Source organism: Pimephales promelas, chromosome 5 (assembly GCF_988280905.1).
Source record: "Pimephales promelas chromosome 5, fPimPro1.hap1.1, whole genome shotgun sequence".
Taxonomy (NCBI): domain Eukaryota; kingdom Metazoa; phylum Chordata; class Actinopteri; order Cypriniformes; family Leuciscidae; genus Pimephales; species Pimephales promelas.
Window position 1 is genome coordinate 31,815,484 of NC_142773.1, and position 24,374 is coordinate 31,839,857.

The following is a 24,374-nucleotide window of genomic DNA, read 5'->3' on the forward strand; positions in this document are numbered from 1 at the left end:
AAGGAATGATTGAGCCAAGATACATTTTTTATAAGTTCCCCTTAAGGTGAAGTATGTCTGACAAAAACAAAAAAGAAGAAATGTTTTTTAGATTTTATTATTTCATCCAGGGACAAGAAAAGTACCATAGTTAAAGAATCACCCATTTATTCATTGTACACCATGAGGGTGTTTACTGCAAATGACAAACACTGGTGTGTGTGTGTGTGTGTGTGTGTGTGTGTGTGTCCGACAGTCACCCCTGTTTTTTCCAGCTGAGAGAAAGATGAGACCTCAGGGACATCAAGGCGGGGGGATTTGTATCCGGGTAAACATGTCTGCATGTATCTTCTGTGAAGACGCCTTCATGTCAGATCACAGTGAATATGTAGAGTTACAAGAAATAGGCTAAATCTCCCCATTTCCACAACAGTTTTTCTTTTCAGATATTGGAGGAAGTTCAACGAAGCAACAGTCGTTGGGCAAGGGGTGCCTTGGGGTGGTTTAAGGGGTGGTTTGAACTCGTTTTATTAAAAATACAGTTCATGTTTAAAAAATAAATCGGAAACAGAATAGTTCAATTGAGCATTGTGGTTATTTCAAAGGTTTCCAATAAATAGCTTCACACGCTCAATTTATATTTGATGATATGAATGTTATTATTTAAAAATATTATTCTCTATATTAAATAAATTATGTCTGTATATGTAAAATATCAAATGTGAGTGTCAGCAAACACTGCTGTGCCAAACGAATTCTATAGTGTCTTCTTAAATCTCCAAATTAGGTTGAAATGACCTACTTTGGTCTAGTTAAACCGCTATTGCCTTGGTGTAAATATTAGTAATTAATTTTACTAGCAAAGATTTTGACACAAGCCAAGAGACATTTTCAAATGATCTTACAGTTAGCTGATGCAATAAGTTAGTATTGTTAGTATTGCCTTTACTTTATCAGTGCGAGTTTAATTCAATCAAACTAGGGCCAGATTTACTAACAGCTTGCGCCAGTGCAAACCCTCTTTCGGCGTTAAAAACAGCGCAGTCTCATCCCAAGACGTCATACAACTGGCGCTTTTGACCATACGTCAACATTCGCCGTTTTCGGGTACCCTTAAACGTCGGTTAGATGACGTTATCTAATCCTAACCCTCAACGTTGGGGTGGCCAGGGGGTATATGAAGGTTCCTCAGGTGGATCTTGCAGTTGTGGTGCGTTAATGCCTGCAAAACACCACCATCTTGTAGAATCTTCCTAGGCTCCCATCCAGGGCCTGTAAGTACACTTCGCCTCTGACGGTAAAGGCTTACAGTGCCACTGGACTGGCCACCTCCGCCCTGCATGTCATGGTAAAGTGGAAGCGTTGAGAAGCATGCATTTCTTACATTTATTGTTAGAAACAAGAGTGAATAACAGAACCAAGCGTATAACATGGTGGGAGCAGTATATTACTGGATAAAAGTAAAAGATTGAGATAAGATTGCTAGTGAGAAAGCATCTTAGAGAGACAAGTGCCGATCATGGAGGTTGCATTCGGATTGAAACCGCTGGCGAATTTTGACTGGAATGCAACATGCATTCCCAAAGCATGGAAAGCGTGGTTAGAGGCAGCGCAGTCTCATCCCAAGACGTCATATAACTGACGTCTTGGGACGTCTTTTGACCATACGTCAACATCCGCCTTTTTAGGGTACCCCTAAACGTCGGTTCGATGACGTCATCGGATACTAATCCTACCCCATACCTAAACATACCCCGCCACCTAACCGACGTTAAAAGTAAAGCGTCAGTTGTATGACGGCCCGGGATCGTCATGTAACCGACGTTTAAGGGTACCCTAAAAAGGCAGATGTTGACGTATGGTCAAAAGACGTCCCAAGACGTCAGTTATATGACTTCTTGGGATGGGACTGTGTTATTAGAGTTTACCGTGAACACGGATTTATTGCTTACAGATGTGGACAACAAAACGTAGGTAAAAGTTTTCCAATGTCTAATCAGAGAAACTGGGACATAACTAAGACGTTGAACTAAGATGCTGCTCTGGCAGCAAACTGACACTGGAATTTACAATTATATGTAAGTGTGAACTCGTGAAATGTATTTACACCCTCCGCACAGGCTATCAGTCCCTCAATACTGCCCACAGACTAGACGCCATGTTTTATTTTTTCGGTTTTCTTAGATGTTCAGTCACCTCAAATCCGTTCTCCAACAATCCCAGCCAAAAACTTGTCAAGTCACTCTCTGACAGCAAACTGGCACTGGAATGGTTGTTAATCATGTTCAACTTGGGCAAAACGATTGACAAAAATATTATTGATTTGAAAATGCTGACTGACATGTGCAATTTTGGATTGGCTCGAGACTCTGACTAGAGACAGAATAGTATGTGGCATGCTGAACTCACAAGTAAGAGAATGCCTGACAGGACATGACACTTGAGAAATGTGTGAGGATATAAAGAGCATCAGAACGATCAACAGAGAATGTGATGACCACTGAGGGACAGAAAGCTGAAGTGCAAGTGCAAGAGAATTCGACAGGCCCAGAGTGCCAAACATATTTAATCCATTAAGTGTCAATTCTGTGGAAAACAGCAGGAGTGAAAGAAAACAGTTGCCAACCTTATGGAAAGCAATGCAGAAAATGTGGCAAGCTAAACCATTTTGCTACCACATACAAAACATTGGATACACAGTGAAAAAGAAAACGCTGTAGCAGAAATGGAAGAGGAATCGTTTCAAGAAATCGTAAGAAATAGGGAGGACAAGAAAAACAACTGTTCGCAACCAGACTGATATGTGTAAGGCCAGTAAAATTTCAACTAGACTGCAAAGCCAGTTGCAATGCCAGACCCATTCAACTGTTTAGTCACATTAATGGAAAAGATTGAACAGATCCTGGTCATATATAATAAGAGCACCCTGGAACCCCAATGGAAATCCTAATAAAAATAAGAAACCTCAGAAACAGAAAACTCTATTGTCTGGAATTCATTGTAGAAGAGGAAAGCTCGTCAGTGCCCCTGCTAGGAAACAAGGCTGTGCAATGGATCTGGTAAGAATACAGGATGAAAACATTATGGCAATTGATGATATTGTTACCACAGAGAGACATACAACGATATTATGCTGATGTATTTGAAGAAAATGGATGCCTGGATGTGAAATACAACCTTGAGGTGGATCCTGAAGTTAAACAGGTGAGGCTTCCAAAGCGGAGAGTTCCAGTGGCACTAATGAAACACTTAAAAGATGAGCTGGGAAACCTGGTACAGGAGAGGCATCATAGCTCAGGTGAAAAAGACTACTGATTGGATTAGCAGCATGGTGGTGGTGAATAAAACATCGAAAATTCTGGAAAATACATCATACACACTAAATTCAGAAAGCCTAAAGATTGACCCAGACAAGGTGAGAGCCATAGTGGAGATACCGGGACTGTCAGATGTGAAGGGGCTACAGAGATTATGTATGGTGATCAGTCCAAATTTTGTGCACACTTATCAGACAGCTTCAACACATGAGACATCTGACAAACAGACGTGGATTGGGAGTGGACTGATGTACAGGAAGGTTCAATATATTGAAACAAATGATTGCTTCTGCACCTGTTTGAAGTACTACGATCCAGAAGAAGACCTGATATTTCTGTGCAACCCCTCTGAGACAGGACTGGGTGTAGCACTTCCACAAAGAGTTGGTTGAGGGAGTTTCAACCAGATGCTTTCTACAGAAGGTTCTGTAGAAACATGAATTGAGACGATTAAATGTTGCAGTAGGAACATTTAAGTCAACAAACAGACAGAAACTGCTAAGGATGGGACACTTCAGATGTTACAGCAAGTGATAGTCCAGGGATGGCCAGAAGAGAAAATTCAGCTGAAAGAAGAGGTGAGACAATCATTTTCTGCGAGAGAAGAGCTTGGTGTGATTTTCAGAGGAGAGAGAGCTGTAATACCAGCAAAGCTGATAATAGAAATCATGTAGAGAAATCATACACTTCGGTACTGAAAGCTACTTTCACAGAGCAAGAGACTGTGTGATGAGAGGAGCCATAAGAGCATACATAAGAAAAGACAATGTGCCCACATGGGTAAAAGTGGTTTGTTTTCATTCAACAACAGAGCATATCTCATCACAGCTAACTACTTCTCCAACTTCTGGGAAGTAGATTGTCTCAGAGACACCAGGTCAACCACAGAGATATTAGTTAAGTTAAAGGCCCATTTGCAAGACATGGGATCCCAGGCATAACAAGCTCTGAAGAATTTAAACCTTTCAGCACAGCTTGGTAATTCAGGCATAAAACATCAACTCCAACTCTGCGTTAAAGATGGACAAACAGCTAGTGGAAAAGGCAAATAGAGCAAAGACTGGTCCATATCTAGCTATTCTAGAAGACAGGGATACAATGCCTGTCCTGCACAAAGACTCATAAGCAGAAAAACTAAAACATTACTGGCAAAACATGATAGCCTCCTGCTGTCAGGTGTTGCAAACAGAACATGCAGTAAAAGGCAACCAACGCAAACAGGCCAACTACAATAGAGGATCTAGCAAAAGATCTTAGACCTCTTCAGGAAAGAGACAAGTAGTACAGAACACACTGGACACCAGCAAATGTGATAAGAACGCCCAGTAACAGATCATACACTGTCAAGCTGGAAAATGGAACTGTTGTAAGGGTAAATCGGAAACATCTCCGGACTGTGTCTGAGAGCAGACACACAAAACACGAATGTCAAGACTGAACAGACTATTTCGAAGATTCATCTGAATGAGGGTTCATTTGAAAAACACTCAGCACACACATATAAACAATGTACAGAACATTCAAATAACAGATAGTGTTGTTGTGACTACCAGATGTGAATATTGTCAAGAGATTAACATACTTGAAAGATTTTGTTTAAATCTGTTTAATTGATCTAATGACACCTAGGTTAGCAGGATGGGACAGACCATGTATGGTTGAACTGAGAGTTCTGTGTGTGACGTCATTGAGTTGCGCAAGAACGTGGAAGCATGCGTTTGTGAGATTCCTTATTGTCAGAACAAGAAGGATTGACATTGTGATCCAAGCATGATATCCTGCGTGCAGAAATGTGGTGGCGAGGTGGACGCAGTAGATCCTGTCCCTCTACAACAGTGTTTCCCAAACTTTTTTTCTGGCGACCCACATTTTAAAGTCGATAAATCCTTGTGACCCAAAAAACATTAGGCCCATATAGTTCATATATCACGAAGAGAATTTATGCATTAACAAAATATGTATGACCATTTTTTAAGCTTCCAGTTAACTATTTAAAAGAGATACAGATATTTGACAAAGCACTTTTTTTGTTTAACCTGTTGATGACAATATGCAGAGGTGAAATGAGAAAGGAAAAGTTGACAGGGCATCTCATTGTTTTCATATTCTCATAGTTACAGTGTACATAATTTACTATAATAATTATTATAGGCTTAAATTAAAATATTCTGACACTGAGACTTTGTAACCGTGCACGGCTCACTACCACTGCATAAAAATGCCTAAACAGGCACAAAAAAAAAAAAACTACACACACGATTAAATACATATTCCTCTACCCCCCTAATAAATCTAAGGCAATATAAATGACTATAACATAGCATTCAATATAAATATTCCACATTTATGCCCAAACCATGGTAAATTATTACATTCAGGCTATTACATGGTAAATGTTTGTAAGGGGGGTGATTAGGGCATTTAGTCTTCTAACTTTATTCATGTTTCTTCTATTTTTCTCATCAGTAGTGTTGGGAATGTTAAGACTGTTTCATCCGATTTAAAACTATTGAGTGATGTGTGGTTTGTAAGAGAGAGGAGTACGTGTCCGACGCTTCTTAAAGGATGTCGCGCAACGTTGTTTAATAATAGTGTCCGGGACCGGGAGTAAACGCAACTCCTTTAAGCTTTGCGTTCCGTTATCCACTGGGCCGTGCTGCCTAGTTCAAAGTAAACGAGTGAAACGACTGAAACCAGCGCTATTTTGTTCTCTATTTGTTGTTACTTACCGAGAAACCGCTTCAGGTGAACAAATCCGAATCGTTTCAGACCGTTATGCACGCGCGTTTGGCCAATGGCCAATTCATGGAAAGGAAATAATCAAACCAACGAATGATTAATATCGCTGGTTCAGTCGACAGAAATACGGGACACACATAAAAACTGCTGAAATATTCGGACTGTAAACTTTTCTCTCAGGTCAGTCGGAGTGCTCATGGTACACACACAGTGCGTGCGTATAGTCATCCAGCTGCACGCGCCACTGCGTCCACGCGCATATCTAACCAAATTTAGCCGCGCGGCACCACCAGAAAATAGGAGGAGAGGGAGGTTGGGGTGCCCTCGGCCGTATGGAGATGATTGGCGGGCCGCACTTGGCCCGCGGGCCGCCAATTGAATAGCCCATATCTAGAGAGTAGCCTACAACACACTGAAAAATAGTGCTCGACTTGGCGACCCAGACAAAATCTCCCGCGACCCACGTGTGGGTCGGGACCCCGACTTTGGGAATGACTGCTCTACAACACTTAATTAATCGTGCCAAAGAAAGGCAGTGGGCCATTACCAATCCTAGATCTGCGAGTTCTTGAATTGGGCCCTGCAGAACCTGTAAAAAGCAGTCAAATAGAGGACAATCCAATTACTAACCCCGTATGTTGAAAATGAAAATAGAAATTTGATATGGATCATGAGGGATTTATCTCTCAAAGATGGGATTCTTTTGTCAAAAACCAAGGTAGTATATCCTGCTAAAGTTCCACTATAATTGATTGGATCTTTGTGGTGAATTGCTGCTGTAGCTCTCATAGATCTCATATGAGTGACAGGTTGGCCCAACCTTACACACATCATCTGTTATTTTAATTGATGATTACGATGCGCACATGACTTTAATAAAATAATTATGTGCACGCATAAATCACTCATAATAAATACTGAAATATTCCATGAAAAATAAGAATTTTCCATTTTGATTTTACTTTGTGAAAACAGCGAGTGCAGATGCTATTATTTTGCAAGAGAAACAGGGGGTGGCCAAAAACTGTAATCAAAATAAACCATGAGCTTCTGACCTAAACATCTGCAAATGCGTTCAGTTCTAGCCGGATCACACAGTTCGACAGCTGCATGGTTTCTACCCACCAATAGCTGAAGATTACACTGGTAAATCCCTGGGATAGGGCACTCTGAGGAGGAGGACCGATTGTGCCCTCTCGTGGACATCCAATGAACAGTGAATCAAGCACTTCGTGTTGAATGAACAGAAAATGTTCTATAGTTTTTTTTTCTACAACTTAGAACCAAGAAACATACCCATATACAAGATTTCCCAGCAATCACACATTTTTTTTCCAGACTGATATCACAGCATTGAAATTTAGTGTTGTTTCTAAGCTTAATACATTAGAAATATAGGCCAATAATGTATTCAGATACACAATAATGCTAACATGTGTCAGACAAGATTATTATTATTTTTTTTATGACAATCTAAGATGTCTTGCCAACTTGCCAGTAGTCCCCTAAAGCAGGGATATTCAATTAAAGTCCTGTCTCTATATTACCTTCCCAGCAGAGGTCCAGACAATACTTTTTTTAAACAAATGAACATCCATAGTGCTTTAAAAGAAAAAATCTTAAACTCAAAATAGTTATCAAAGATGGGAATATTGGGCCAAAAGCAGTGAAGTCTAAGAATTATTTACCAATAAAAAGGCCTATTCATATTAATATAAATAGATCAGGGCCCGTATTCATAAAGATTCTAAGAATCCTCTTAGAAAACTCTTAATATTTAACATAAAAACTTTAGCTTAAGAACTATTTGGGACCGATCTGAAAACAAAAAGCAAAAACTTGCATCTTATTGAGGAGGTGGGGTTGACCCCGTTGCTATATATGACACAATCTTTTGAAGACTGTGATTAGTTGGTTGTCCAAGAAGGTAGAAAAGAGTGATTTCAAGTATAGACCATTTCACAAGATGTAAACACTGGTCCAGAAACACTTCCTGTTTCAGTTTGTAACTGTTTTCTTTATTTCACATGTAAAGAAAACATCTTAAAGATGTTTGTTTAACTTTTTGATTCAGTTTTAAATGTTCTGTTGGTTGTATTTTATCCCAGCTTTTATGTAGTGTTAAACTGAAACAGGAAGTGCTTCTGGACCAGTGTTGTTTACATCTTGTGAAATGGTCTATACAGGGTTTACTCTTCCAATTACACTGATTGCTTGTAACACCTTAAACAAACATTAGGATGAAATGGAGGACCAAATTCTTCACAAAAGACATTTTATTTCAAACTGCACGCAAATGATATTGTACTGCCGACTGTAGAGCTGGTGTTGATGTGCTCCACAAGTACTGGTTTGGCCATGGCAGGTCATCACACATGCACTGCTGGGGGAAACAGAACAATGGTTATTACTTGCCATTTTTGGTCTCAAGTCTGCTGCATTTTAATATGGAAGACAAGATTAAATTAATATGGCCTTAATTTACATATAATGTGAGAAATAGGAGTCATCTAGCACACAAATGACAGTCAAAAATATTTAAATAATTTAAACACTGGAAAAGAACTAAGATTAATGTTTATAAGTATTTACAGACTTTTCAGTCAGATATGTTAAATATTATAACTTGACATTGTCTTCCCACACAAAACTTATACACACACAATATATATATATATATATATATATATATATTACTTATACACACATTACTTATGTTGAAAGCATTTTTCTTTCCTTTTAAAATAATACAACAAATAAATCTTAGATGATCAATGCATTTACAGCAGTGAATAAAGTATGCTACCTAGCGAAGCCTCCTGGCCTCTCTTTCAGACTCCAGAAGCGTCAGAACATCTCCTTCTCTTACTGGGCCCTTCACGTTCCTGATAATAGATCTGTTGCTGTCATCCATGAACTCAACTCGCACCTACGGAAGCACAATAATTTAGGTCTTATGTATGTGGATCAAAAAGTAAACTTAAAAAATAAATTGGTAACATCATTTTGACAGCCACAAAAAATTTTTTTATCCAACTATGATATACATTTATCTAGATCTTGAAGACATGACCAACAACGAGAATTATTTCATAACGTGTCATTCTGATTACAACGGTTTCAATAATTACAAAATTGATCACGCACAAGCAGTGATAATTGCCTCCAGCAAAATTCACTTTAAAATGCAATGCAACTCAGTTCATGCACATCACAAATCGAAATGTTTTTCAAATGAAGTAGCTAATTACATTCCACATGTAATGTTACGTTAACTGAGCATGGGTTAATTCTGAACACACCTGGGTACACTGTCCCTGGGAGCCGGTTCTTCCCAGCACTTTTGTAACCTGTAACAAAGATATACAATTAGAGGTAAATATAACTGACATTATTAAACGGCACATGTGGTGGACACGACAATCGATATCCAAACTGCTGGATTGCAGGATGCTAATGCTAACTAAAGGCCCGCTATTGCGTTGTGGGATGATTTGAAGATTATTAAAGGCTACCGTTGCCAAAAGAAATTGAAACGGTATATTTTCATTTTACAAGTATTAAATTGCAGAATTCAAAGAGAAATACTCAATAAAATGTTTTTTCTTACTCTAGCGAGCTTGATGGGCTGCACGCGGCTGGCATCCATGATTTCAGCTTCGTTCGGAAAGGAAGTCACGTGGTCTCGACGGGTTTTATGTACCCACAAAAAACTGCTTATTTTCAATTTATCGGGTTTTATTACATGTTACATTTTGATATCATTGTCAAAAATGAAAACAGACCAAAAATTATATATTTTTTAAAATATATATTAATAAAATGGTTTTGAAGTTATAACGACTCTGTTTCCGGTTCCGGGATCGTAAAGGGGGAACTTTTATATACTGCAGATCCAGGACCAGCTGTATGAAGACTTCTGAAGATACTGTGGTCTTTTATTATGTCAGTACATTTATATTTTAAACGTTAATTCGACCATAAAATAAAATCAAAATAATAGATATTGGTCTATAAGTAAGGGGATATGTAAAAAATGTTTTATAGACCATTTCACAAGATGTAAACAACACTGGTCCAGAAGCACTTCCTGTTTCAGTTTGTAACTGTTTTCTTCATTTCACATGTAAAGAAAACATCTTAAAGATGTTTGTTTAACTTTTTGATTTAGTTTTAAATGTTCTGTTGGTTGTATTTTATCCCAGCTTTTATGTAGTGTTAAAAAACTGAAACAGGAAGTGCTTCTGGACCAGTGTTGTTTACATCTTGTGAAATGGTCTATAAACTAATGATAAACTGACCAAAGCTTTGTGTAGAGGTGTCATGCAAAAACAACAACAACAAAAAAAAAAGGCACCCCCCCCCATACTTTTAGATAAGTTTAATCAAAAAAGAAATTACTTTCTTTCCTGAAAGTTATTTTTAATAGGACTAGATCTAGCTTTTATTTATGTTGTGTTAATATTTTAAGTTTTGTCTGATCACATTGGTGGTAAAATGTGCATGAGAGGATATGAAAGTAGAGAAAAGGATACAGAACAAAATAAGGAAATTATGGGATTAAAGGATTTTCACATTGGATTTGCACTGAATTGTTTAAATATCAGACTGAGCACAATATTGTTGATTAAAAGCAACATAAATTGAATTTTTCTGTGAGCATTTAATAACCTTAGTATCCTTGCAACTGCTATTTATCCTTTCCCATTCCTCCTCCTGGGTTCAATCCTTAAATCACTACACTAATCCTCATGACTGTATTTTTAACTCTGTTGAGGATAGAAAGAACAGCAATGGGATTATGGCATCAGTGAGGTGGGGCAAATCCCAACTCTTGATCTTCAGTTGAGCCGAAACAAATACAGTTGCTTTTTCCTTTCTGTCTTTTTAGCTACATTGCAAACTCTAAAAAGCTAGAAGCAGTGGAATATGGAAGTTTCAAACAAACGCGCATTTTAAAGGAAAGTGGGACGTGTTGGAATGTAGAATCTGCCTTTTTCTGTTTTTATTTCTAAAAAGAAGTTCATTTTTTTTTTGTGACATTTATTTTTACATCTATCAGTTCTATATTTTTTTACACATTCGTCATCATTTAAGTTACCAAAATGGATCAACCAAGAAGAATCAAGAATCTTAAAATACTGAAAAAGAGACGTTCAAGTCTTTTTGCAAGTGTCAAACTTAATGCCAGCTTTTCGCAGAGTATCGAGGAAGAAGACAGTGCCTTTCCTTTTTCACAAGACAGCTCTGTGAAACCTTGGACGTCGATGGACAACCTTGATACTCCATCACCTCAGGCAAGTGACAAAAGAGATCAAGAAAAGAGGAAAAGCAGTGAGACAGAAGCGGCAAAGATGCCACACCGCCATTCAGCTGTGATCAATGTAAATATTGGTGGGAAAGTCTTTACCATTCCAAAGCACCAGGCTATCAAACACCCTAAAACCAGAATAGGCCGCTTAGTCCTGTGTAAAGATCCCGTCAAGCAGCTAACACTCTGCGATGACTATTGTGTGCTCACTAACGAGTTTTTCTTCGACCGAGATCCTACTTTCTTCCACTACATCTTCCACTTTTATTGTAGCAATGTGTTATGGGTAATGGAGAGTCTTTGCCCCATCAATTTTGAGGAGGAAATGCGGTTTTGGGGCCTGCACTTGAGGGACAGTCCCCGCTGTTGCCGCATTCTCTACGAGGAGAAAGTCGACGAGATAAGAGACCAGCTGAAAGTGAACAGGGAGCTTATGGCAGAAATTGAGCCTCAGCACAGTGAGGAGGGTTTCAAGTCAATGTTTTTGGGTGGTGTTCGTAAGATGCTGTGGGACCTAATGGAGAACCCATACTCCTCGATAACTGCCAAGGCTTTTGCTGTGTTCTCCAGCCTCTTTGTGCTCATCTCCATAGTAGCGATGACTCTAAATACTGTCAGCGAACTGAAAGATTATAAGATCTATGGAAGAACCTACATGGAGTGTGTGGAGATCACCTCAATTCTGTTCTTCACCTTCGAGTACTTCCTTCGCCTGCTGACAACTTGTGACGTCAAGCATTTTTTGAAGAGTGCACTTAATTTTGTAGACTTAGTGGCTGTCATGCCTTACTTTATCCAGCTGGTATTTGAGGCTTTTGCTAACCAGGAAGATCTCAGCGTTCAAGATGACCTGAAAACCATGGCGAGGGTTAGCAAAGTTAGCAAAGTGCTTAAAGTTGTGAAACTCATGCGCATCTTTCGCATTCTGAAACTGGCGAGGCACTCGACAGGGATGCGGGCATTTGGCTTCACTCTCCGCCAGTGTTTTGAACAGGTCTGCTGTCTGTTTCTGTTCATTATCATGGGGATCTTCACCTTCTCTGCCCTAATGCATTCAGTGGAGCAGGATGCTGTAGGAACACCTTTTAGCAGTATACCAGATGCCTGGTGGTGGGCAGCGGTGAGTATGTCTCAAAACAGTCATTCACCACAATTAGCACAACTACAGTATGATTCATATATTAATACAAATGGGCAAAAGTATGTTGACATCCAAACGGCACACCTACAGGGGCGAAATTAAGTTGATTGGGACACTTTTTCCGAGTCATCTCAATGGCAAAAAGTGTCCCAATCACCCTGAATTGACCCATGTGTTAAAGTCCCCGTGAAATCAAAATTGAACCTATTTACTTTGTTAGCGCATATTACTAGTCTTGTGGTGGTGAACCATTAATCCGTGCAAGTAAGTAAATATATATATATAAAAAATGATCATGGTAATCTTTAATCAAAATCTGAAAAGTTACTTCCGGTCTGGATTGGTGTCTTTTTCTGATGACGTAGGTTTGACGGCTTGGGTTGGGAAACGCTTAACCACTCCCCTCAAACCGTTAGTCTGCTATGAGTGAGAGGTGGAGAGGAGGAGCACTATAGTAAAACCCTGCCTTCTGTTCAATATTCACTTGGAAATACGCCACAGCAGTGGAGAAAAGTCGTTTGCAACTTCCGTTTCACGGGGACTTTACCTAAGCAAATAGTCTTAAAACCATGGCTATTATTAGGATGTTGCTGCTAGCTTCATCTGTTCTGGGAATGCTTTCAACTCAATGTTAGAACCTGGATGTGGGGATTTACTCTCATCCAGAGACAAGAGCATCAGTGAGGTCAGACACTGATCTGGGAAGATGGAGTGGGCTCACAGGGGACCAATGGTAATTAGGTTTGGGCTTTGTACTGGTCAGTCTTTCTAAAACTACAACAATAAACATTTTGTTTCAAACTATCACAAAAGTGAAAATTAGAAATGTTGCCTTGCCAACAAACTGAAATAAGTTTCGGTACTAGTTAGTAAGTAATATAAGAAAAAAATAAAAATGGCAAAAACACATATCAAAATGACTAAAATAAACATTTAAAATATAAAATAAAAGCTAATTCGGAATATTAATTAATAGGCCTAATAATGCCAAATCAACACTGCTTAGACTCAATAAACAGTTTCATTTGTTTCTGAAGTTCTGCCCCATTTTACAAAAATAAATACATAATAATTCTCTTAGGAGACTGTATGGCTGTATTCTTGATTTACTGAACATATCTAAACCTAATTTGAATGGGTTGTCCATGTCTAGACTCAAAATATTCAAAGCTGACATAGACTATTTACATAACTTTGATGCTTAAATATTAAACCAGTGGGCATCATTATATGTGTTTTTAGTAGTTCCACTTGCGTGTGAATGTTTGTTTTTAAAATCATAATCATTATCATCATTTGCTGTGGCTGCCTGTTGTATCCCTCTATCCTCTTTAAATTGTTAGTCCTTATCCTCGGGCGGCTGTGTTTAATCTTATATAATACCTTGTAATGCCACTCAATTGGAGGCATCCATGCTGATTGGAAAAGTTAGATTAGTTCAGAACTTCCTGGAGGCTTACTAAGTATTATACTAAGTTGACTTGCATGCACAATTTTGACTTTAATCACCAAACTGATAAACTGACATGGAAACATACTCTCTTTTGCTTCTTTATTTTCATTTAAAAGCTGGCCTTTGTTGTGTATTTTGCAGTGTCCTGGTCCTCATTTGCAATATATAAATAGACATTGTTTTTTGATGCTGTTACAGGTGAGCATCTCTACGGTGGGCTATGGAGATGTGGTGCCCATATCGTACTCCGGTCGAGTGGTGGCCTTCGGGTGCATATCTTTTGGCATTATTTTGAATGGAATGCCAATCTCCATTTTATTTAACAAATTTTCTGACTATTACGCCAAGTTGAAGGCTCAGGAGTGCACTAACACAAAAGTCCTGCGTGGATTGAACCTCAAGAAAAGATTTCAAAAGAAATTTGAGAACTGCTTCGAGCCTCAAGCTGAGGAGACTGATGAGGACAGTGGACATCCCACTGGCCAGTGTCATCACTGAATGTCCTTGTCATCCACCCTGCCTTCACTGCCCTTGAACAGACAGCTCAGGTTCCCAGCCTGCCTTGAATTTAACAGGGATTTAAAAGATGGGTGAACGCCAGGTTAAAGAAAATTAAGCCATTAGCTTTAAGATGGCTTACAAATGGGATGTCGCTGAGGATCTTGAGGTGAACTTGTGCTAGTTTTTTTTTAGCAGTTGCCTATCTATTCAGTTATCAAGTAATTTCAGACATCAAGTGGATGACCATAAAATGTTATTACAGACTGCAAACTATTATTTGTATCAATCTGTGTTAAAAGATTTAAAGAAATAGTTCACTTCAAAATGAAAATTGTCATCATTTACTCACCCTCAAGTTGTTTCAAACCTGTATGAATTTCTGTCTTCTGCTGAACACAAAGGAATATATTTTGTAAAATGTTGGTAACCAGGCATTGAAGTACCCCACAGACATCCATAGTATTTTTTTTTCTTCCTATGGACGTCAATGGGGTGAATTAACTGTCTGGTTAACGACATTCTTCAAAATATCTTCCTTTGTGTTCAACAGAAAAAAAGAAAGGAAGTGGAAAGCACTGTACATATAAATACAGACAAAAATCCTGACATTCTGCATATTTTTCTTCCTCAATTAAAACAAGGGATTTTAGAGGATCAAGTGAGACTTATGTGGCCTTCAGACACCTTTGGTATATTTAGAGTGTTGCTTTCACAGTAAGAATGGTGTTTCTGTATAGGTGAGGTGCATATGGATACCATGACATTTCTCAACAAAATTATGCTATGAAAATTGTATTGGTATATTCTCCAGTAAGCACTTTTTCACCCTTTTAGATTAGCCCGCTGCCCAATGCTCATTTGAACTGTTTTTGGAAGGTCTGAAGGGTGATTTCCTGTTTTGTTTAATTATTTTTAATGATGGTTGTTTATAAGACTGTGTCTAGAGCCATATGATTCCAAGAATTAATCGTATATGCCCCCCCTCCCCCATATATTCTAATATCCATCATATTATCATCGTCATGCATGTCAAACTTATTTTAAAAATTTTCAAAACTTTTACATTATATGATTCACCTTTGCTCTGCATTTAATAACATACCCCAGCAACTTATATTAAAAAACGAATAATGCAAACGGTTTCTTTAAGAGAGAACTAGTTCACTGTATGTATGTCGCCACATAAATAATTTAATAATCATTAATACAATCTTTAGGCTCCCTAGCTGATGCAAAAAGAGACCAATAGACCTAACATTTTTTGTATTTAGCTCTTGCAGAATGCAAATCTCAGAGCTGTTGCTTTCCTTTGTCTTATTGTAAAAGGCTTTGTTTGTATTGTTTTCAGAGTTTTTCCATTAACATCTTCATTTTTTGTCGTCTCTGAAAACAATGTAAAGCGAGCACGTAAGCTACCATCAGTGAGAAGTCAAGTCATCTGACTATATGTCTAACAGGATTTTAGGATCAACAAGACAAACGAAGCCAATGGTTTGAGAGAAATGTTCAACTTCAATTAAGGGAATGTAAAGACAAGAGCCCTTGTTGTACGGGAAAGATCAGCCTTTGCCACATACCGCAGGGATTTACTGCATAACGGTCAAGGGATCATCTATAGTGCATTCAGACTGGAATAACTAATGTATTTGTTTGTTATTTATGTAAAACCCAACTGAGATTATCCCAACTGAGCTTATTGAAAATGATCAGTGGCTAAATGTCATTCAATAAACTGACTTGTAACCATATATATTTGCAAAATGTTTACTTTTTGAAGTTGTTGTAACAGTGTGGATGAGGGAAGATGCCCACAGTGGAAATTTCCCAATGTTGTATTGAAACATTTAAAGATATAAGTCCCTTAGTGGACGTCTTCCCTCATCTTCCCTGTTACAAAAAATATATAATTAACGTTTTAAATGTGTCTAATTCACAACATTATAAACTGAATAAATCTTTTTATTTTTTCTCTTAATTCGTTGTCCCATAGTGAATATGTTTGGAAATGTGTACCCAATTTACGAAATTATTAAATAATAACTACATTCGTGATAATAATTCTTTAAAAAAAAAAAAAAAACAACAACAAGAAACACATGCAACAACATTCCACTAGGGGGCTTCTGTCCCATTCACTTTTCACTTCAGAATAAAAACAACATACTTTTTTACCCTAGCAATCTAAATGAATGAATGTGAATAAATCTACAAACAGACATTAAAACATTTAATATCCAGAAAATTCATAAATGACTATTATCCAAGAACAGAAAATTAGATTAGAACTGTTCAGATGGAATAAATCTCACAAATTTAGTGTTCAGATAAATAGTCATTAAATAAAAAATAAATTAAATAAATGTGTTTAGATGACATTTAGTGATATTCATGGCGGAGGCATCTTACCCATCTTCCCCTAATATAAAATAGATGTTCATTGACGTATTTCTGTAAACTCATAAAAGACATGAAAACACAAAAAATGTGACTAGCTATCACAATTCTCCTTGACCCCAGGCAATACAATATATCACAGCTGACATGTTTTATCTGAAATACGTTCTAGTTTTGAAGGCCTCAAAGATCAGAACATGTTTTTCTTCATTCAAGGCCAGATATTCTTGTAAAACCATGCATGCAAAGGTCTGATTGGAAGTATAAAAACCCAAATGTGGTATTGGTAGGTAGCCCGAAGTACCTGAACACACTTGAATATTGTGTATTCTAATTTGATCACCCAAGAAACACCATGAACATTAAGTGGTTTGCTTCTTTAGCTTTATTAAGCCTCCTCGAGACTTCCAAGACTGAGAGTCAAGATGTACGAGTGAAACTCTGTGGTCGTGAGTTCATTCGGATGGTGGTCACATCATGTGGGAGCTCCCGACTCAAACGGAATGTGCTTGATTCAGACCTTCACTTTGCAAACCACCATAGTAGGTTTACTTTCTTCAGACATTGGTGTTATCCATCCTTTTACATATACTGTATATGTAAATTAATACATCATCTGCCCTTTTTCAGGCAACCTACAAAACTGGCTGCACAGAGATCTCTTTGCGCACCAGAAAGCGAGCCTGACTGCTGAGGACGAGCAGTTCCCTGAGAGCGTGACAGAGCATCCAGCCCCCGACCAGCACACAAGCCCACCAGCAGAGTTTCCGGGACACTCCACCACTGTGCAGGTTCTCAGCATGTCCTCCAGAAGTCGTCGTGATGTCGGGCCAGCGGGCATCTGCTGTACTTCTGGATGTACCATGAGTGAACTGATTCAGTATTGCTAAGCTCACAACAGATCCTCAAGAACAGATATAAATATAGATACATAGGCTAATTCACACCTTACCTTGTTAATTGCAACTTTATTGGGGGAGAGCAGGGCACACCCTAACACTTTTTGACTTTCTCAGTTTTTTAAACCTACTCAGGGTTCAGAGTATTTATTTTTTCTTGCATTAGTTTCACACGTCTTTGTCTAGTACAATTATGTGGTGTTGTTTCATTAATTCAGTGTATACTTTTTTCTTGAAAGGATGGAAGTGAAATGTGACAACATGCCCCATGTGAGGGGCACATTGTAACATGACCATGTGACAACTTGAAGTGTTATCTGATCTAATAAAAAAAATTATCCAAGAAAAAACTAAAATATGTTTTCAATAAAATACATTTTTTATTACAAATACATTTTTTTTATTATTTAAAAATAAACGAATTTTTGAGTTTGACAACAAACACATTCACAACATAGGCCTAATAATAATGATTAAATTCTGAACATTGATTCACAGTCTTTATTCACTTCTTCCTCATCACAAGTGTGAATTATATCGCTAAACATCAAAGAGTAGCATATAAGAGGCACATTGTAAGGCAGTGTTACAACGTGCCCCACCTGCACAACTAGGATTTAAACACAGCTTGTGTATTCTGCTACCTGTTAAATAACAGATTGGAGATTAAAATAATATCAGATTTGTCTAATTTTACATAAACACAAAAAACAGAGATAAAAAAATAACATAAGAAATTCACCTTTGAAATGGTTAAATAAATGTTGACATCTTCCAAAGATTTCTGAATTTTGGAGACATTTTTTTTCTGTATATAGTATTGATATGGAAACTAGTAAATACACTAAGTTTCGTCATGCAAGCTTGTGTGGAAGTATTTACAAGTGTGTTACAAGTACAACTAACCCCACATTAGTTTGTGCCCCGCTCACCACAGATTTTTGTAATAAAATATTTTTAAAAAATCACTTGGACAGTGTGATATATTTCCTATTTCCTCAGTTATGTACTTAAAATATCCCAAAAGTTCCCAAAGATGTTTAATTTCAGAAAAATTCCAATTTTAAATAATGGCTCGTCCCTGTTCAATTGTCGCCTGTCAATGACGTAATATCCGCGTTATCACTGGTTTCCACGTGTACTGCCCATGGTACTGCCATAGTAACCACGGATAGACGTGGAACTGCGTAACGTCTTGCTCACGCTGTTGTTGTTTCGTTCAAACATTATGGACCAAGGCAAGCAGACTTTGGGACAAAAGGAGAACTAAAACGAGGATCGTTGACGTGGCGTTTTCGAGATGCCGAGAGCTCCACATCCGCGACTAACTACGACTTCACTTGACAAGGACGCCGCTTTTACATGTAAGTTACTTCAGCCTATTTATACAGGTGAGCAAATGTACATAAAAACTAATCAATGTTCTAAAGCTCAAGATGATGAAATGTTAGAATATGTTCAGTATGTTATTATTCTAATGTTGATCTAGCTTACTGCTAGTCAGCCAACAAACTAACACATAGAATAACATAACTTTCAACACACTCAAATGCAGACTGTTAGAGCAAGTGAAACAGCGCTGTATTGCCTCACAAGTTTTATTTGTCTAATAAACTGACCAGTTTGAGTAGTAATTCAGCACTTGTTGCGGTAGTTCAGTCGGTAGAATGAAATGTCCTTATTCCTTTATGTACGTGGGACTCGCGTGTGGCGCTGATATCTGTCTCTTATATTAGCAATCGCCCTGCTTCATACCAAGTCATGTTAAAAAACATCAATGTATTCACTCATCCATAAACATTTTTAGATCCATCAGCATGACACAATTTCCATAATTCCTCTTTTGCGTCATCAACCTATGCCTTTGTTATTGTAGGTAAAACTTTTCAAATAAAAAGTGGTCTGTTATTTATTGTAATTATATTATTTATTAGAACTGAGCTAACATGAACTAGCAATGAACAGTTGCTAGCAGCCATGAACAGGGATACTCCAACCAAAAATATTTCCAAAAAGAATAATCTGATATTCTGAATGTACAACTCACGTAAAGTTAATTAATATTTGATCAATGACACTAAATAAATCATTAGAATTCAGAATAAAATGTAGTTAAAGGTTCACTACATTTATCACTGTCAATTACATTTTTTCTCTCGAGTAGTTCAACATGCTATATTAAAAATTCACCGCTAGAGGGGGAACCACTAGTAGCAAAAGCTAGGCCTATCTGTTATTACTATTACTTCAAAATCACTTTCTACATCAAACCTTATAAAAAAATACAACAAAACTTGTCATTGCTGCAGTGATCTAAATCAATGCCGAACACATTTTTATACCTTTAGAATGCTTTAGATCAAAGTGATTTCATTTGCTTGAAATGCCTACCAGCAGATGTATATTCAGGCCACACAGACAGGCACGTCAGACCAGCTGTGCCACAACTGCTCTTGATAGCACGTCTTCATTTTCCTCTGGGCATCAGTCTATTACTGTCACTTATTCAACAGTCCAGGACAAATTAAGATAAGGGACTTATGGTGTGTGGCCTAATAGAGGGATCTGTATAAATGAATAGATTGGATGCCTAAATATCCCATGCTGGGAATTATTGTTTTCTAACATCATCAGGTAAGTTTTATAAGTGAATATCAAAGAAATCTCTAAAATATTCAATTACACTGCAAAACACAAAAGTGTCACCAGCGCCTTGGTCCAGGTATTAAAGGAGTAGTTCACTTTTGCAAAAAAAAAAAAAAAACATTTGCTGAAAATTTACTCACCCCCATGTCATCCAAAATGTCCACGTCTTTCTTTCTCCAGTCGAAAAGAAATTAAGGTTTTTGATGAAAACATTCCAGGATTTTCTCCATGTAATGGACGTTTAAAGCCATTTGAAGCTGCAAAGAAACTGTCATTTGGACCTTTACGTTTGGTACCCAATGAAGTCCATTATATGGAGGAAAAATCCTGGAATGTTTTTATCAACAACCTTAATTTCTTTTCGACTGAAGAAAGAAAGACATGGACATCTTGGATGATGGGGGGGGGGGAGTAAATATTTTTTTTTTTTAAAGTGAACTACTACTTTAAGTTCAAGGTAACAGAATGACCAGCCTGGTCTCATTGTTAATACGTAGCTATTTTACGTTTTTGCAAAGATAGAAAACGTACTTTTTAGTACGTTTGGATAGATGCTGAAACGTATAATATAGACGTATCTGCAACATTTAAACGTAACATTATTACGTTTTTACAGCTACAAAACGTAAACTATTTACGTATATTCTATATCATAAAGATATATGGATAATTTCCCTTTTTACTATTTTATAGATAAATGTAAGATCCCGTAACCCTAATCCCAAACCTAAACATACCCATTTTATACTTAATGTAAAAAAGGATAAAACGTAACAGACAGGTGTTGGGAAAGGGCAGTTTTATTAACAATATAGCATTAAAATATATTTTGAGACACCAATCCTACTCCTACCCCTAAACCTACCATAACAATTCCTTAAAACTACGTAAAAAACTACAATTATGAAGAAAAACATAACTAACAGACAAGTATAATCACAATAATTTATTTATTGCGAAAATGTCAAAACCGATACCAAAAGCCGTTCACATGATGAAGCGTTGCAGTCGCAGTCTTCTCTCTGGCAGTATTGTAATAGTTTTGTATGAAGTATAGAGCAGAAATTAAATTACTAATGAAAATGTTAATCCGGCTTGGTTCGCGCTTCTCCATTTCAAAATTCAAATGAACTAAACTAACCAACCGTCTACAGTCCTTCATGTCGCAAACTGTGACGAAGCAGGGAAGAGCCAATGAACGTTTGATATCGCTGCCGTAAAAGATGACGTATGGGCGCAATATTTGAATTTGAATTCATCACCAGCGCGGGGTTTGACTTTGACTTGTAACGTTACGGTCGCTGCTGAGAATGGAGATCTGGATAAGAGGCTGAAATCGCTGAATTAGGAGTTGTTTCTTGCAAACAACTATGGATTCTAAAGATTTGGATTACATCAAACTATTAAAATTGATGTCTTTTGTGAATTTTTGTTGTGTTTTATAGGAGAAAACGCTTTATGTGTCTCAAGGTAAATAAACTATTACAAAATGGTTGAACGAGTAACGTTAAAGAATGTATTTTTAAAGGTTTTATAGTGTATTGTTTAACACCATGCAGGCGAAACGAGCAAAATGTTAATATTTATGAGTATTATATCAATAATGCGACTGAAAACTTCATTAATAAGACAGTGGGATGCAATAGAGTCAAAACATAATGCTACGATATTAATATGCATAAATTGTGATACGTACAATGTGTACGTCGGTGGATTTGTTCATACGTAAATAAGTTACGTTTTTGTGCTGTCAATACGTAAATATTTTACGTTTTAGTACTGTAAATACGTCAGTATTATACGTTTCTGCGCATATAAAACGTAATTATATATACGTATGATAGAACGACACTTTACGTACACATACATACGTATTCTCATGAGATCACGTTGGAATGACTGAAACCGAACACAGGATTAGCACAAAAGCTATTTTTTAATGAAATAGTAAAACATTACGTAATCGTAATTTACGTACATCGTAATTTGTACCGCAATTTCATCGTATCTTTTTTGCGGTACCAGATGCACTGCAAAAAAATTGCGGTTTACCGCATTGATGTATACACTCATCATTCTACGCTTTCACAGTGCGTCCATTATGGGAAACCGGGAAATAAGAGCACAAAGTTTGAACGTGAAACGGTGTTCACGTTCATGGAAACGATTTATTACCTATGTCACAAATGGTTTACGCAGCAAAACGTCCATAAAGAAGCGTAAATACAGAGGATTATAAAGAGACAAAAAAGCGACGGGACCAAAAAGGAAGCAAGACGAGAAGCTTGCTGGGGAGAGACCCTCAAAGTCCCTGTGAAAACCAAAGTTACGCAATCTGTCGAAAAGTGAGTGATGTTTTACAGCACTTTTTCTTGTGTTAAATTGTTAAACCAGCGTTTTCCAGTGTATTTTTTTTATGTAGGCCCCTCGGCCCAGTAAGGCCTTTTAAGAATACCAAATATAGGTTAATTTTAACTTGTAGCCTATTATAAATTGTCTCTTTTCCTTATAACGGAACCGAATGCATTGACAAAACGTATCGAAATGAATAATGTTATTTAGGTAAGAATTATTATAGTCCTGATCAGTCAAATTCATTAAAGAAAGAAGACAGTGTAAAAACTTTTGAGCTTGCAGCATTAGTCTCTGTTTTTTTTTTTTTTTCAAATCTCACATCCCAGTGTAAACAGACTTCACCCACTCCCACTCCACACTCCTCTTATCTGCTTTCCTGCCCCTGCACTTCCCTTGTGAGTGAGTGGGTGTTCTCACTACAGCTGCCATGCATAATTAAGGATGCAGTGGAGGTGTACTGCAGTGGTGCTGAGCTGCAACACCATTACAGGCCGCTGCAACGCTTGTGCCTCACAAGTGACCGTGTTAAACATCAGAGGAGTAGAGATTCCTGTTTCACGCATGTATTCCCTCAGTAGCTGCTCAGAGAACAAGCATATATAACTGTGCTGAGCCCAGTTTAGATTGCTGCTATTTAATGCAGAACATTGAATTCAACATAGATTTGTGATTGTATACACAAACTGCCTGACACTCTGACAAGCACTACTTGCAATTATATAGTGCACACACTGAGGGATGTCCTCGCAGGAGATCTCTTAATAGGATCTGCTTCACCACTGAGACTTGATCACAACGTGTGGTCCCTCTCAGCAATCAAGAAAACACAAACCATTAATATTAATTGGATGCTGTCTTGCATGCATATGTTATAGATTAGTGCAGTAAGCTACTGCGGTACAGTGCTGAATATTTTTTCATCAGCTGACCTCATAACTTTTCTGTAATAATAAATACAAAAAAAGACTGGAAGAAATCTATTATATTATTAGACCAATGAATTTTCCATGGCTTTTCAAAATCTGCTAAATGTAAAATGTTTGACAAGCCAAACATGCCTCTTATGTAAACAAAATAAACTTGACTAAAGAACTATGCCAAAATCATCTGGCTGTCTGTTGGAATATTAGAAATAAAAACACTGACATAACACATTCATGGGCCTCAATCACTTCACCGAATACTTGCTGACTAAGAAATAAATAATTATTACCTTACAATCTGTCTGTTTTCAAATCCACGTCATTTGAATATTACAACATTGATGTCTGTGCGCGCACAATACATTTTAGTATTTAGAAGAAGCAGAGGTCTGACAGTGCGTGCATTTTGTGGAAAATCTACACTACCTAATGTTTTTAATGCATCATCGCTTTCCAAGAAGAGGGAAAAAATAGCGGCCTGAGCAGCTTTAACGTGTTGTCTGTCAGAAACAATAATGTGCACAATAACAAGGGTTAGTGTAAGGGTTTTACATTTAAAGGGATAGTTCACCCAAAAGTGAAAATTCTTTCATCATTTATTCACCCTCAAGTTGTTCCACACCTCTATGTGTTTAGAATTTTCCATTATTGACCATCCATTTCCCCTTACAATTTTGTCAATATATTTTAACTGTTATATGAGTGATCTTGAGATT

General features: G+C 37.5%; 3 protein-coding genes across 4 annotated transcripts; 2 read left to right on the forward strand and 1 right to left on the reverse strand.

The window, feature by feature from the left end:
• Positions 1-8,293: 8,293 nt before the first annotated feature.
• rps28 (ribosomal protein S28) lies at positions 8,294-9,760 on the reverse strand. Of its 2 annotated transcripts, none has more exons than XM_039677995.2 (4): positions 9,646-9,760; positions 9,338-9,385; positions 8,842-8,964; positions 8,294-8,415 (listed from the first exon to the last, which is right to left on the reverse strand). In XM_039677995.2, exons 1-3 carry the CDS (start codon positions 9,682-9,684, stop codon positions 8,842-8,844), a joined length of 210 nt encoding a protein of 69 aa, XP_039533929.1. In that variant the 5' UTR covers positions 9,685-9,760; the 3' UTR covers positions 8,294-8,415. The 2 variants fall into 2 exon arrangements, with proteins under 2 accessions (XP_039533929.1, XP_039533930.1); XM_039677996.2 differs by having other exon boundaries at positions 8,294-8,418.
• Positions 9,761-9,921: 161 nt separating this feature from the next.
• On the forward strand, positions 9,922-15,986 carry LOC120483238 (potassium voltage-gated channel subfamily V member 2). Its single transcript, XM_039678197.2, has 2 exons — positions 9,922-12,466; positions 14,139-15,986. Exons 1-2 carry the CDS (start codon positions 11,141-11,143, stop codon positions 14,436-14,438), a joined length of 1,626 nt encoding a protein of 541 aa, XP_039534131.1. The 5' UTR covers positions 9,922-11,140; the 3' UTR covers positions 14,439-15,986.
• Positions 15,987-17,161: 1,175 nt separating this feature from the next.
• insl3 (insulin-like 3 (Leydig cell)) lies at positions 17,162-18,047 on the forward strand. Its single transcript, XM_089131733.1, has 2 exons — positions 17,162-17,404; positions 17,466-18,047. The coding sequence occupies exons 1-2, from the start codon at positions 17,191-17,193 to the stop codon at positions 17,723-17,725; spliced, it is 474 nt and encodes a 157-aa protein (XP_088987859.1). The 5' UTR covers positions 17,162-17,190; the 3' UTR covers positions 17,726-18,047.
• The last annotated feature ends 6,327 nt before the right edge of the window (positions 18,048-24,374 follow it).